At 42.6% G+C, this 16,196-nt stretch overlaps 1 protein-coding gene across 1 annotated transcript in view; it reads left to right on the top strand.

Annotated features, from left to right (window-relative positions):
• Nucleotides 1-16,196, top strand: part of LOC124112239 (protocadherin-16-like) — a 60,892-nt gene that overhangs the window by 23,518 nt on the left and 21,178 nt on the right. The window contains exons 21-33 of the mRNA XM_048386504.1: nt 763-996; nt 2,162-2,590; nt 3,194-3,614; nt 3,811-4,004; nt 4,597-4,836; nt 5,448-5,888; nt 7,573-7,993; nt 8,853-9,046; nt 9,411-9,650; nt 10,719-11,159; nt 12,303-12,726; nt 13,471-13,664; nt 15,665-15,907. Of these exons, the coding sequence (XP_048242461.1) occupies nt 763-996; nt 2,162-2,590; nt 3,194-3,614; nt 3,811-4,004; nt 4,597-4,836; nt 5,448-5,888; nt 7,573-7,993; nt 8,853-9,046; nt 9,411-9,650; nt 10,719-11,159; nt 12,303-12,726; nt 13,471-13,664; nt 15,665-15,907 (4,116 nt within the window). The remainder of the gene's footprint in view (nt 1-762; nt 997-2,161; nt 2,591-3,193; nt 3,615-3,810; nt 4,005-4,596; nt 4,837-5,447; nt 5,889-7,572; nt 7,994-8,852; nt 9,047-9,410; nt 9,651-10,718; nt 11,160-12,302; nt 12,727-13,470; nt 13,665-15,664; nt 15,908-16,196) is intronic.

Genomic DNA, 16,196 nt, shown 5'->3' with positions numbered 1-16,196 from the left:
TATTATTCACGTTGAGTGTGATGATTGGCTGATGATTCGTGGGTTGTGCCTTCCTCCTAAATAAGACGCGTCATGCATAAAACTTAAAGCCAACTTATTTACTCACTCACGTCATGAAACATGACTTTCTAGATATGTCACAGGCAATAACCTGCTATGAATAAATGCCAGGTCCCTGCAATTCTACTGACCAATTCAGTTAGGGTCAATAACATTCAGGACACTTTGGTTCAATCCAGTAACAACTTGCCATTCTGGTGAGATATTCACAATGTTTGAATTTCACAAAAGGTACAAAGAACTAATGTACTTAAACTAGTAATGAACAGCTGCCTGTTTATCCGAGAAATAACAATCACGTTACCCTTGCATTTCTGTAACATAAAAGTAATAATACATTCCCCGCATCTAAACAAGAGGAGTGAGTGAGTGAGTTGGGTTTAACGCCGCTTTTAACAGTATTCCAGTTACTAAACAAGAGGAGGTCAAGGACTTTGTATTGCATGATCATTCGGGTGTGACGTTCCAAGTTAATAATATCATTTCATTCCGTTGACTTTATATTTGAAAATGCTCAATGATCAATAATGTCTTGTGTTCATTTTGTATCAGGATGCAATGATTAATGATTTCATAAGCTCATGTTTTACCAAGATACAGTGATTAATGATGTCATAAGCTCATATCTATGAAGATGGATGATTTTATCAGTACTTGTTTTACCAAGATGCAGTGATTAAAGATTTCATGTATCAATCCTAGGTGCTGACAGCGCGTATATCAGTGTCGACTCTACCAAGGGGGATCTAACAGTGGGTCAGAATGTGGACAGGGATGGAGGGACAACGGAGCTGCATTTGACCGTGACCGTCACTGACCAGGCTGGACTCCAGGCCACCCAGGACTTCACCATCGTAGTTGAGGACATCAACGATCTTCCTCCAACATTTAGTCAATCCATATACGAGGTCGAAGTAACTGAAAATACTGCAGTTGGTAGGTCAAACACTGACTAATGTACTTTATGATCCTACGATTGCTTTAACCTATTAGGAGCACGATTCGTTGTGCAGATTTGTGTCCCTTGGGCACTCCATTAACCTATGATTGTGGGTTCGAATCCCGGTTGCCCCGATTATGTTTCTAGGTTTGTCAGCACCATACCCGTGCTCGTTGGTTTCACCGAAGTGGTAAACGTCTGAGACCTGTATCACTTCGGGCTTTCCTCCCACAATAAGCTGACACGCCGCGATATAACTTGAATAATGTTCAAAGCGGCGTTAAACCCAACTCACTCACTCACTATAACCCATTACATTAAGTTGGCAGGACTCTTTACCGGACACAAAATGTAACTCTCAAAGTTAAGGGTATTCGTTGCGCTCAGATTGATTTGTGGAAGAGAATGAGTATGAACGTGAACAGCTTACATCCCACAATAATATCACTTCAACGATCGTAAATGGTTAAATTGAGTTGAAATAGTGTTTAACTTTGACTAAAGATCATGTCATTCTTATTTGGATGTGCATGCGCCGGTTGTTTTTACTATTCCAGACTGATGCCGGTTTTATAGTGCTAGCCCAATGAGATACCATGCCAGAGTTTAATTTGGATACCCAATTCAATTCAGACACATTATATACCAACTCCGAAGCTTCCAGTTTTTTGTATTTTCCCCTCAATGCCGATCGTCAGGCAGGGTAACAACAATTACCATACTTTATGTATTTTGTTATTACTCGGCGAGTCATTACATGATACACCAAAAGAAGGAAACGACTTCATTAATCCATATTATTGTTTATCTAATGCAGTTCCTGAATGTATCACAGACCAAAACAGAATTCAGGAACAATCTAGAGGCCGATTACCATATTATCATATTTTCCTCCCATACTTACTGTTTGGGGGCACGTGTGGCCCAATGGTCTAGGTCGCCGTGCTGTGGATACGTATCCCGGTTTGCCTTGAATATGTTTCTAGGTTTGCCAGCACTATAACTATATGTTCTTGGGTTTCACTAAAGTGGTAAATGTCTGAGACCTTCATCAATGCGGGCTTTCATTCCATATTAACCTGACACGCCCTGATATAACTGACATACTATTTCACGCGGCGTTTAACCAACTTCACCAACTGTTTTACCGTTTGCTTTCAGATACATCTCTACTGGACCTCACATGTTCTGATGGCGACAGTGGGAACAATGCCATCTTTACATTTGCCTCTATAGGAGGAGACGACACCGTCACTAAATTCAAGATGGACGGTCATCAGCTTCAGACAGATGCCAATGGAATCGATTACGAGTCTGGTGAGATGTACACGTTGACCATCATGGCAGTGGACACACCAGACGAAGGCGCACCCAAGACAGGAACAGCCGTTGTCAAGGTCACGGTCAAGCCAGAGAATGAGTTCGACCCTGCATGGTCTTCACCAGCTATTGACGGGAGTGGTAACTTTGACGGTGTTACTATCGACGAGGACACAACGTCGGGGACTGTCATGGTATCGCTAGTGGCAACAGATGACGACGATGGGACAGACGGGGATCTCAGTTACAGCATTGTGACAGTCACTGCAGGTACATGTATACATTTGGTAGATCCACAACTAATCATTTTAGCCAGAGATATTATCAACGAGACAGTTAAAAAAACCAAGAAATATTGACAGGTTTGTATGATTAGTTGTTAAATGGTTTAATCTAAAACCAGCCTTAATGACAGAAATCTGTGAAACCAAGAGTGAAACGTAGATGATATTTACCACGGACCGTTTCACAAGCATCAGTACCGGATTTGCGAGTACAAGATATGGAAATGGATAAATGTAGAAGCTCGGATGGTGGGGTGAAGTGGTTTCAGTGTAGTGTGTTTTCGTGAACACAAGAATGTGTGACCTTCATGATGATGCTTTGTAGGTTTGAAAGGAACATACTGGCCATCATTTGAATCCATTGTCTTGAGTTTTCGGTCCATGAGTAGAGATTATATGGTAGCCAGTTGTTAAAGCGTTTACTGGTTAAGGTCCAACATTTTTTAATAATTTAAAAATATTTTTTTGAACGTCCGCCGTTATAGTATCATTGCTGAAAATCATCGTCCAACATCAATCAGTGCCCAGCCGGTTTTACAGTGACAGTTCAGAAACTGAATGTAACACAATATTTGGTGTCTCATTTCAGCCTCAGGGTCCGTAGCAGACAACATGTTTTCCATTGATGAACAAACCGGGGAGGTGACGGTGGCAGGAGATCTAGATGCAGACACGAACACTAATGGTGAAGGTAGTTACACCCTTACCGTTCGAGCCACGGACAAAGGGCAGACTCCACGCACTGTAGACGCTGGGTTCGCGGTGACACTCACCAACGTAAACGACAACGCCCCTGTGTTTGATCAGACGGCGTACCAGACAGCCATCAACGAAGACAGCGCTGTGGACACGGTTGCCATCACCTTCAACGTCCAGGACCATGACGGTGACGCCGTGACGTTGTCTATCGCAAGTGGACGCGATGATCTGTTCACGTGTGACGGATATGACGTCAAGGTCAAGGCTGCGCTGGATTATGAAACAGACAAGTTTTATGTTCTCGTAGTGAGGTAATTTTTCAGTCATTGATTTCAGTATTCTTGGACCTGTTAATACTTTCATACTCTGAATAGTTGTCACTCGAACGCCCGATTGTATGTAATTAGAAACCTTATATATTCTATTTTACATTTTGTCATATTGCTCCCCACGTATGGGTTCTTGTTTGTCGCATTATTTTCCACTATATAATCCATATCAATACAGAGCATCAGACGGCAAATTCGACACAGATGTATCCCTCCAGGTGAACGTAAGCGATGTTATAGATGAGAATCCCGTCATCACCATGGCAACCACAACTTCCATGGCGGAGGAGCAGACAGTTGGGACTCCTGTAGAAGGAGGATACGTCGTTACAGATGCTGATGAGATGGATGTTCTCACATATGCTCTTTCTGGTACATATCTGAATTTCTTAATATTAGTACTTAGGCACCAGTGAATTGGGAACACTGTTGAGTGAGTGAGTGAGTGAGTGAGTGAGTGAGTAAAACCCACGAGCATTGGCCTGGTGCCGACAAACCTAGACACATTAATGCCGATCAGGGATTGGAACCTACCATCATAGATTTCGGGTGTGCCCAAGGTCTGCACAGCGATTTGCGGCGCCTTCGACGACTGGGCCACCTATCTCTGCCTCCACCCCCTATCGCTGGACCAGCCTATGACTTTATTCGTTGGTATATAATAGCGACTACACCCCGTCTACAAGGCGTCCGGTTGTATTCACGGGTGATAGGGGATCGTAGTGTATACAGACCCGTGACGTATTCACGTCATATCCTCCACATGCGTTCTTGTCTTCCAATTACTTCCTGTTCGTATTTATGTGATCGGTTTTCTCTCGATAAGCTGTAATTTCAAGCGTCAGACTTTTGAAGGAAATTGGTTGCCCTGTTAAGACGCCACGCTAAACTGGCCGATCCCTAAAAGAAATGTGTTTTCTACATGTGATAAAATTATAGACAGGTAATTGATTTCAACGTGTAGGTGTGGATAGTGGCTTCCTAAACATCGACCCAAGTACCGGACAGTTAACAGTGACCCAGAATGTCAACAGAGAAGGTGCGTCTGATAAACAGCAATTGTCCCTGACCTTGACCGTCACTGACCAGGCTGGACTCCAGGCCACCCAGGATTTCACCATCTCAGTGGAGGACATCAACGACCTTCCTCCAACATTCAGTCCATCTACGTATGCTGTAGAGGTGACAGAAAACACCGCAGCAGGTAGGTAACTCGATCACTAAAGATTGTCCAGAACATGTAGACACCAACCGGATGTGTATCCCTGGGTGTTTATACCCTGATAGTGTTTGGGTCTCTTCATTGTGTACATAAATATGCTTGTGAAATGCATGTTGCTGACCAAGACGCGACCCTTGAACTTCCCGAAAGAGTCAAGATTGTAAACAATCTGTTCCAATTTGATGGCTAGGGTTGTTTTGTCTCTTCACTTGCAACAATGGTTAGGTAACTCACACGGCATCTTTGGCAGACGCAATGTCTTGCTGTTAAGAAACATCAGAATACAATCATCAGTGCTTCACCAAGTTAAGCTTCAACATATTCATCAAAGGATAGAACTTTATTTAATATGAAACGAGTGAGTGAGTTTGGTTTTACGCCGCTTTTAGCAATATTTCAGCAATATCACGGCGGGAGACACCAGAAATGGGCTTCACACATTGTACCCATGTAGGGAATCGAACCCGGGTCTTCGGCGTGTCGAGCTAACGCTTTAACCACTAGGCTACCCGACCGCCCCACACATTATTGAATACACTTATAGAACATCACATTTAAGTTCTAGATTGGACCTTATATTTTCGTCCTTGTAGACACATCTCTGCTGGATCTCACATGCACCGACGATGACGACGGCAACAACGCCGTGTTTGCCGTCACTGTCGCAGATGGAGATGACGCTTTAACAAAATTCAAGCTGTCTGGCCAACAACTCAAGACGGACGTTAACCTCGTTGACTTCGATAGTCTAGAAGCATCAGGCTACATGTACACCCTGGTCATCACAGCAGTGGACACACCAGATCAGGGGGAGGCCAACACGGGGACAGCCGTAGTGAAGGTGACGGTCAAACCAGAGAACGAGTTCGACCCTGTGTGGACGTCACCTGCAATAGACGCTGGTAGTAACTTCGACGCTATTACCATCAGTGAGGACACAGCGCTTGGAACTGTCGTGGCATCAGTGGTTGCAACAGATGATGACAGCGGCGATGACGGCGACGTCAGTTACAGCATTACGGATGTCACTGCAGGTACATCTCCAACTGTTCCTCTTTAAGTGGTTACAATAGTTGGGAATAGTTGGTACAATAGACACGTGAGTTCAACAATATGAAGCCCTAAAATAAAATTGCTCATCACAATCTAAATTCGTGAGTTGCTGAAATTAATAAGTGAATGTTTCGCGATACGCAAATTCTTCCCGTCACCGTTTCTTGAAACGCCATTGATGGTGCCGATCCAAATGAGATACGTACTGGTGAAAAATATTTCGAATTATAATCACGTACTAAAGACTCTTAAGACTCGAGTTTTAATACATCACTTAAAGCACAGGTGAGGTCAACATAGCAACTTTGCAGGATTAAATACTTTAGGGGATGCCCAATGACAAATGGTTGACCAAAATGAAATTTGAAAAAGGGAAATACCGCAAAACGGACGGAAAAAAACGACAGGCAAAATCGTCCCCCAAACGGAAAAATCCTTCACTGAAGGGAATCCCCTTCGTGGATGTTAAAACAGGTTATCGGTGTTGGATGCGCTGCGCAATTTCAACGATCGGGCCGGCGCCCAGTCTGCCCTGGTGGTTTCTTACGGTTCTACCTACTTGTCCAGCATCTTTTGTTATGGGTACAAATAATAAGGGATTAAGCGGGGCATCTCACATAAGACAAGTACTTGGTGAATATCTCACAAAATATAACGACACAACTACTTGGTGAACTGTATTCACACTCACATTCATTGAGTGAGTGAACATATTAATATGTATTTGGACTATAAAAGGAATTACAGACAAGAAACCGTATTCCACTGTGACAAATGCGTGGGTTGATTTACATATTTGTCCCAATGCTAGGAGGGATCGGCACTTGGGTTTTTGCCGGATACCAGTTTAGGAATAAGACCAGTCGTCAAGCTTCCATTCATTGGAAATGTTCCTAAAGATGATGCCCAGCCATCAGTAACAGCAAAGATGACTTTGTCACGAAGCACAATTATATGTCTGAGCAGTGGGACGACGCCACAAATCATCTCGAGGGGTGGTAAAGAATATGTACAAACTCATTAAGATGTAAATGGAAATGTTGATTGTGAAAATGGACAAAAAAGACAATATGTTATACAGTATTAATTCTTTTTATCAACTGTTTATTTTATATTTTAAAGTAAACGAATGCTGGATGTACGGATGTACGTATATTGCTAAAACAAACACTTGCCAAGAACGGAAGTCACCGTTTATGGAAACCTAAACAGGATGTTAGTAGTAAAAGGCTCGTTAGCGACATTAATTTTTATTTCAAGTCTTCACAATGTCAAGATCAAAGGTCGTTTAACACACTCAACAACTTTTGTGTGTTATTTTTGTAGAAATAACAGAATAGCAACAGTTTCAGCTAATCATCACAAATCTATATATCAGCCAATGAAAACATTTGTCACATAGCTTTAGGCCACGCCCCCAATAGTTTTGTTTTAGAATCCTATTAAGGAGCGTGTGATTTCAGCACTTTCACTTGGACGTTTAAATACTTTCTACGAATATTATGATATTAAGTCTCTCGGGGATTGACTTAATATATCTAGGACAATTGATATTCGCAACAAAATCGCCATCAATCTTTTACACTTAACATGTCCTTTAAAAGCAGAAATTCTGTATTGGTTTACATTGGCTAATTTGTATTGCAAACTATACTATATTTGTAGCATCGGGGTCAGCGGCCAACGACATGTTCTCAGTAAACGCCCGGACAGGGAGCGTGATGGTCGCCGGAGCTCTGGATGTTGACGTCGGTACCAACGGTGTAGACAGCTACACGGTTGTCGTAACAGCATCCGACAACGGACAAACCCCCCGATCTGTTGACGGCACTATCGCCATTTTTCTCTCAAATGTCAACGACAACCCCCCTGTTTTCGACCAGCCTACTTACCAGGCAGATATCAGCGAGGACAGTGCAGTTGACACAGTTGTCATAACGCTCAACACCGTCGACCATGACGGTGATGCTGTGACGTTGTCTGTTGTTAATGGAAGGAGTGATCTGTTCACGTGTGACGGAAATGACGTCAAGGTCAAGGCTGGTCTGGATTTTGAAGACGAGGGAGTCTTTGTGGTCATTATTAAGTAAGATTAACGGCTATTTACAGTATGAACACACAATGATTTCGGCCATGGGAGCCGTGCCAATTTACGCTCGTCAGAGGGGTACACCAAAGTACATGATCTAAACAACCAGTTGTCGGACTTTCATTTTTGTGGAAGCCTCAGGGGCTGAGTGGGGACTTTTCCAAATTTGACGCATCAGTGACAAAAATAATGTCCGATGCAATTCTCTATTTTGACTTGTACCATATGTTCCCATGTTTTTTCAGGTGAACAACTGACTTGCCTTTGCATGTGTTTGTAACGGATGTCACCTTTTCGCGAACACCTGGTATCATTACCATTTGACAGTGATTCATAAACACATGTTCATGATATAGCAGGAATTGTACAATTGACACTGTTTTTTAGGCGTTTTGATCGAATCATGTTTTACGATAAATCAGACGATACTCAATCAGAAAATAAGTTCTGTGAAATGTTTTATGGAGAAAGAGCTTATATGCTGCTTTGGTTAATACAATTGCCAGCATTTCAGGAAGACTTTACCTGCACATCATACGAAGTACATATAACGTAATCAAAATCTAAACATAATTTTTTTTTATAAACTCCTGGGCGAAAGAAAGTGTACCTCCAGGTTTGATGGAGGCTAAAAATGAAACAAACAAGAAATAATTATTCGATGGTGATAGTTATGTTTTGGACCTTAAGTTTATGTTTTCGGCGACTGTTTTCGGTCCAGTATCATTTTGATTTTATAAAATCCACTTTTCAAGTGAACGCTTTCTTTTGCCCGGCAGTTCTTTAAATGCTGCATAACTTTGACCGAAATACGACTGATGGCGTGTATCTCTTACAACACGTACCTTCATTGCAGTGCAACAGATGGGAAGTTCCAAACAGAGGTTACATTGCAAATAGACCTCATTGACGTCATTGACGAGGCACCTGTTATCACCATGGCAACCACTAGTTCGGTCGCTGAGGAACAAACAACAGGAACTGGAGTGTATGGAGGATACATCGTCACGGATGCTGATAAACAAGATGTCCTCGTCTACACTCTGACCGGTTGGTGACTTTAAAGAGTTAATCATTCTAAATGTGAGATATATCATATAATGGGAGGCGATGGGTTAGCCCTGTGGTTAACGCGCTCGTTCATCAAGCCAGTCCCTGATTGGTACTGTATAAATCCAATTCGTTGTGTTCCTTGATTAAAGCCATTATTAGTGTTATTAGGATAAAAAAAACAAATGTCCTCGGAGACGCATCAGTGATTTGTTCTTTCAATCAATAAGTGTAAAAATATATGTTATCAGCACAGAAAGTGAGGTGGGCTGAAATGGCGTTTATCCCTTCAATGCCGAGACGCCAGGCAGGGTTACAACAAGTACCTTCTTAAACATCTGATTGTTTAACCTGTTCACCACAGGAGCTGACAGCGCCTACCTCAGCATTGATTCAGCAACAGGCGAGCTGACAGTAGCCCAGCATATCAACAGGGAAGGGACCAATGCTAAGTCAGCCCTGTCCCTCACACTGACTGTCACTGACCAGGCTGGACTCCAGGCCACCAAGGACTTCACCATCACAGTTGAGGTCATCAACGATCTCCCGCCAGTATTCAACCCATCTATGTTCGAGATAGAGGTCACAGAAAACACTGTTGCTGGTAATATAACATACTCCTTTTTCAGAATGTTTTGACATTTACCAGTACTGATAAAAGGAGGTGTAAGAAACAAGCATCACATTTAGACATTCATTATGTAGGTTATAAGAAGAGTTCACTAAACTGAGAGTGCTTTCATCAGTATGGTTTCTATGGTATTCCTTTGATACACTCGTCCAAGAATTCATGGGGGCACGGGTGACCTAGTCGTCTAAGGCGCCGCGATTCACTGTGCAGAAATGCGTCCCTTGGGCACGCAAGAAACCTATGATTGTGGGTTCGAATCCCGGTTCGCCCAGATTATGTTTCTAGGTTTGTCAGCACCATACCTATGCTCGTGGGTTTCACGAAGTGATATACGCCTGAGATCCGCATCAATTCGGACTTTCCTCCCACATTAAGCTGTGACACGCCGTGATATGACTGGAATACTGATAAAAGCGGCGTTAAACACAACTCACTCACTCACTCACTCACTCACTCACTCCAAGAATTCACAGAAATCGGAATATGTCATCCACGAAGAATCTAGTTGTAAAAGAAAATGAATGGCATTAGGAAGATAACAAGGATTATTTGATTTGGGCTAAAATGGGTATTATTGGTCTTTTCACGCATTTTCACTATATCTGTGTTTTTTCATGCCATAAGTCTAAAACTTGCAAATGGTGGAAAGAATAAAGGCTAGCTGTCATTCATATACATGTCAGTTTATTCTCTTGGCAATGTTTGTCGATACAATTAGTCTTTAACATACTTGGGCATCCTCGCTAGATTATTGTTATTAATTGATAGTTGCAATTGGGTTCGTGTTCAACCGAATCTATTACATGGATAAAACTAAATACAAATAAACTCTTGCAGACACCTCCTTATTGGACTTTATACTGACGATGACGACGGCAACAATACCGTGTTTGCCGTCGCTGTCGCAGTTGGAGATGACTCTCTTACAAAATTCAAGCTGTCTGGCCAACCACTCCACAGGCTTATTTACTCATTTAGTCATTCTATAACTATTTCTGTGTTTCTTTCTTGGTTGATTTGAATTATTTCTTTTGATATTAGATACATCGCTGGCTGATCTGACCTGCTCTGATGGAGATACGGGTAACAACGCTCTGTATGACGTCACGGTTGCCAGTGGAGATGGTGGAGCAGGTATCTTCAAGATGTCCGGACTTCAGCTCCTCACGGACTCCACCCCTGCTGACTACGAGGCTGTAGCAGCATCAGGCTACATGTACACCCTGGTCATCACAGCAGTGGACACACCAGACCAGGGGGAGGCCAACACGGGGACAGCGATAGTGAAGGTGACGGTCAAACCAGAGAACGAGTTCGACCCTGTGTGGACAGGACCTGCTTCGGATGGAACAGGAACATTCGTTGGACTGAGTATAAGCGAGGCCGAGGCACCAGGTTATGTTGCAACAACATTTGTGGCTTCAGATGATGACAGTGGAGAAGATGGGACGCTTACCTACAGCATTGTGTCCATCACAGCAGGTATGTAATATCCAGAGCTTATGGATGTACGATGAATACATACCTAGGTTTGACTGAAGCGAATTGAAATAGCATCTTTCTGGTAGAAGACGGCAATTGGGAATATTCAAGAAAATAATGAATTAATGATTTTGTGAGTAAATGGAGTGGGACTGACGTTAAAGGACATACTTTCATGGATATCACGGCTCAAATAAGAACGTTCCAAAGCGACGCATATTGTAAAGTTAAGCGAAACCAAGGATAGGTGCTGACAAGCCAACATTAAGTCTTGTTGGAACTGAGATTGTTAAACGTGTTCATATGTAATTAGAGATGTAGTATCTTTTGTTTTTGCTTCCTGGCTCTTTCCTTATAGTTCCCAAATGATTTCATAAATAATCTATAATGTTTCTGGAGTCCATCTAAAACATCACATTTTATACTTGCTGTTACAACGTAGAGTTCTATCATATATGTTGTGGGCTGTTATTAATCTGAATTCAAGATAAGGCATCATCAGATATTGCATTACAGGTTCGACGTATTCCATAAATACATCTCTGACACTTAGGCATCTGCTGAAATAGGTATGAATCTGTCAGTCAATAAAACGTCTCATGATGCCAACTGAGCGAATTGTTTTGGGATGATTTACAGCTTTGGTAATATCCGGAAATACCCCGTCTTAGATATTAATTAGATGGTTAAAATAGAAGACTTGCTAGAGTGGGTAAGTGAGTTATAGCAATATTCCATTCATATCAATGTGGTATCAATGCGAAGATTATAGAGAGCGTCGTGATCGTTTGATGAGGGTTGCAGCATCCAAGGCTCCAGTAAAGCTAAATTTGACGCAACAGTGATGTCCGATGCAATTCCGTTTTTTGACTTGTACCATGATTCCCGTGTTTTGTTTTGTCAGATGAGCATTTGACTTGCCCTTGCGTGTGTTTATGATGGACGACACCGGTATCATCACTATTTGATAGTGATTCATGTTTTGATATTGTCGAATCGTTCAACAGATATGTCTTATGACTATTACAAAAATATTATTTTTGTCAGTTTCTTTTTTAACGACTATGGGAAATGACTTTTGTCGAGTTTACGTGCAATACAAGTAAATTAGCGATAATATCAATGATTTATTTTATCCAACAGCCTCTGGCGCAACTGCCTCCGATCTGTTCGCAATTGGCGAACACTCTGGAGAGTTCACTGTAGCCCATACACTGGACACAGACTTGGAAACAGGGGGAGAAGGAAGCTACATTGTTGTAGTGCGAGCTGCGGATGCTGGGACATCCCCCCGCTCAGTGGAAGGAACAATCACTGTGTCCCTGGATGACGCCAACGACAACGCCCCATCCTTCGACCTCACCGAGTACAAGGCTGACGTTGATGAAGACAAGGACACAGGGGCTGTTGTTCTTACGATGAACACTCATGATAATGACGATAGCGATGTTGTGTCGTTGTCAATAGTTAACGGAAACGTGGACTTGTTTGAAGTTGACGGAAATGATGTGAAGATAAAGTCTGCTTTAGACTTTGAGACCGATGACTCGCATGTGTTGATCATCAAGTAAGTGATGACATGTTAACGCCTGACGATCCGCCTTTTGATGAATTAATCGAAAGTGCGTTAAGCCATCGATCCACACGTTCGGTTTATGAAGACATACGATTATCTGTGTCGACCTCAACGTAAACACATGATTGCACATAGACATGTTTGTATGTACACTTGAAGCGAAGCATCCGAGGGAAAATCCGATTATATATTAAAGGTATCATTTTTTTTCCTGATAAGGGGCACTACACAGCTACAAGTTCCGTGTACTATACTTTTTAATGTCCCGTGTCACTCACCCATAATCATTGAGGTCACAAAGCAGCCTCATCATCTGTGTGTATCAGTATCCAAATGATAGTAATTGTATTGTGACAAAATAAGGTCACTGCTCGAAAAAAGATTTCTGTTCGAAAATTCCAAACGGGGACTGCATATTGCATATTGCGATATCTTTGCTGAATGTTGAGATGGGTTAATTAGGAGATAACATACTGTGTTTTCAATGTAGAGATACATGTAGGTTACCTGTAGATTTAACCCCGATAAATTGAATTTGGAACCGAACGCGCGTTCGGTTTCAAATTCAATTTAGCGCGGTTAAATCTACAGGTAACCTAGCTCTACATTGAAAACACAGTATGTTATCTCCTAATTCTTGTCAGATGAATCGGTGTTCCTGGAGCCAGGCTGTGTTGCGACATACGTCAAATAATGAGATATAACCATATAAGGCCACTCACTCCTCGATTCCAGCGCTACGGATGGGAAACATGACACGAGCGTCACTCTACAAGTAACTGTGCTGGACGCCATTGACGAAGCCCCAGTCATCACGCTGACGTCAACAAGCACCATGTCAGAAGAAGAAGCCGTTGGAACTGGAGTCCTTGGAGGATATGACGTCACTGAAGCTGATGCTGGAGATACATTGACATATTCCCTCACTGGTAATTAGCCCTGACCCTTTTGTAGTAAGCAATAATTATAGTAATGTTTAATGTTACGAGTTTGGTGAAACCCAAGAGCACGGGTATGGTGCTGACAAACACAGAAACACAATCGGGGCGATTCGAGCCAACGAACATAGCTTTCTTGCGTGCCCAGGGGACGCAGGTTTGCACAGCGAATTGCGACCTCTTGGAAGACTGGACCATCCGTGCCCCTGCCAAGTCATTGAGCCTGACAACCCAATTCTCTTTTGTTAGGTGAGGTGAAATGGGGTTAAACGTCGCGTTCTGTAGGATGGCTACACTGATAAAGCCGGCGACGTGTATGCGTGCGTGCGTGCGTGCGTGTGTGCATGCGCGCGTGCGTGTGTGCGTGCTTGTACTTGTCCGGACTAATGCCAATTTTATAGTGCCAGCCCACTGTGATACCATGCCGCAGTTTAACATGAATACCCTAGCATACTGACTCCTAGCCGACGAGTCCTTGTCTTCGCCCCTTTATGCCGAGCGCCAAGCAAAGTAACAAGAAGTAACATCTGTTAACGTTCTTTTCATATGACGCAGCCATGGATCGAAGCCCGGACCTTCCGCTCTCCGGGTGGACGCTCTACCACCACATCACGGAGACGGTCTCCCTTTTGTTAACTCTTTATACATGCATTGGTTACTGGGAACGAATTACAGTAAACTACGGTTATAGCGAACACGCTAATAACGAACTGACGGATATAACGAACTTACTTTTTTGGTCCCGACTATTTGCTGTAGTTATGCTGTATATATGCTTATAGCGAACTACGGTTATAACGAACTAAAAGTAGTAGTCCCTTTGAGTTCGTTATAACCGTAGTTTACTGTATACCCCGTGTTCTCCTCGGCAGGGATTGGCAGTATATAGAGGTTATCACGCGAGTGTGTTTGGGGATGGTAAATATCCTGCATTAGGAATAAACATTGTATTTAGCGAGCCTTGGCGAGCTAAATACATAGTGTTTATTCCTAATACAGGATATTTACCATCCCTAAACACACAAGCGTGATAACCTCTTTATCATATAATGTCATTCTTTAATTCTGTGCTTAAAAATCGCTTTCCCTCTCTCACAAACATAAATGAAATATTGTGAGTTTCCCCGCAATGCGCGCATTAATATCTATTACGTCAGAGGGTAAGTGACGTGTCAGTCGGACAGTGACAGTAGCCAATATAGTTCCAACTGAAATCTGTTTCTTATACAGTGGCGAAGCAACATAAACGCAAAACAACAATTGTTTTTAATTGCCTTTTGCGGCAATCCATCGGTCTGTTCGCTGGAGTAACTGCCCTTTGTCAAAGGGAAGCTACTCTAACCCTGTCTCTGAGACGTCACGGCCACGGTCAGACCTTGTTGACAGTCGGTCTGTCCTGTCATAACGTTACGAAGTGTAGTCAGATGTACACACAGCGACAAAACGCAACAAGGTAACAATTCACATACATTTCGGCCAAATCCAACTATTTTAATTTGTGGAGAAGGTTTCAAGCCGCAGAGGTCTACAAGCACAGATATGGCTACTGATCCCGCTTGGCTAGGCCTCGTGCCCTCGTAAAATTGTTTCGAAATTTATATCTCCAAAGTTGCCAAAACTTATAAAATGCCTTATGTACGTCACAGTTAGACATTGATTTTCAGTATATAAGACTGTTCTTAATAATGATAGCAATTATCCCTGTAGTTTATCCAGATTGCTGATGGTTAATTCTGACTCGATCCCCGAATGACGAGGGCGACGCCATGTTTGTTTATAAACAGTGAAAGTAGTCCCTACTTGACCTTTGATATCTCTATCCGCATATGACCCCAAAGGATATCGTTTTTATCCGTTGACTTTATCCTGCCGAGAAACCTACCCATTATATGATAATAAGGGTTATTATGTCATTCTGTGGCCAGCGGGGTTTGTTGGACCTGACATGACAACAGGCCAAGTATCATTTCTTTCTTTTTATACTCTTCTAGGTGCAGACAGTCACTATCTCAGCATTGACTCGGCTACAGGCGACCTATCAGTGGCCGAGAATGTGAACAGAGACGGGACCAGTGGCCGCACCGAGTTGACCGGTCTGTTACTAACTGTCACTGACCAGGCTGGACTCCAGGCCACTGAAGCTTTTACTATCACAATCAAGGACATAAATGACGTCACGCCCATGTTTGACCCAGATGTCATCACAGCCGAGGTAACAGAAAATTCTGCTGCCGGTAAGTGGCAATTCAACCTGCATCCCTGTGTGTGTGAGTGTGTGTTTGGTATGTCGTATCTGATGTGTGTGCCTAGCTTCAATGTCGGAGCCAATGGTACCCGTAGGATAAGATGATTACATGGATGCAAATCATCTGGCAAGTCAGGTAGCTTAGGTTGTATACTCCCCGGGGAGCTGAGAATGTAATTTCAGTGCACATTGATATATAAATGTGTATATCTCCACGGTCATGTTTTAAGGCATGGAAACGTACATTATAGATATTCACTTTTTTTATATATTATTGA

This window comes from Haliotis rufescens, unplaced genomic scaffold (genome assembly GCF_023055435.1).
Source record: "Haliotis rufescens isolate VD_foot unplaced genomic scaffold, xgHalRufe1.0.p SCAF_6, whole genome shotgun sequence".
Taxonomy (NCBI): domain Eukaryota; kingdom Metazoa; phylum Mollusca; class Gastropoda; order Lepetellida; family Haliotidae; genus Haliotis; species Haliotis rufescens.
Note: the sequence above shows the minus strand (reverse complement) of the source record. Positions and strands in the feature narration are given on the sequence as shown.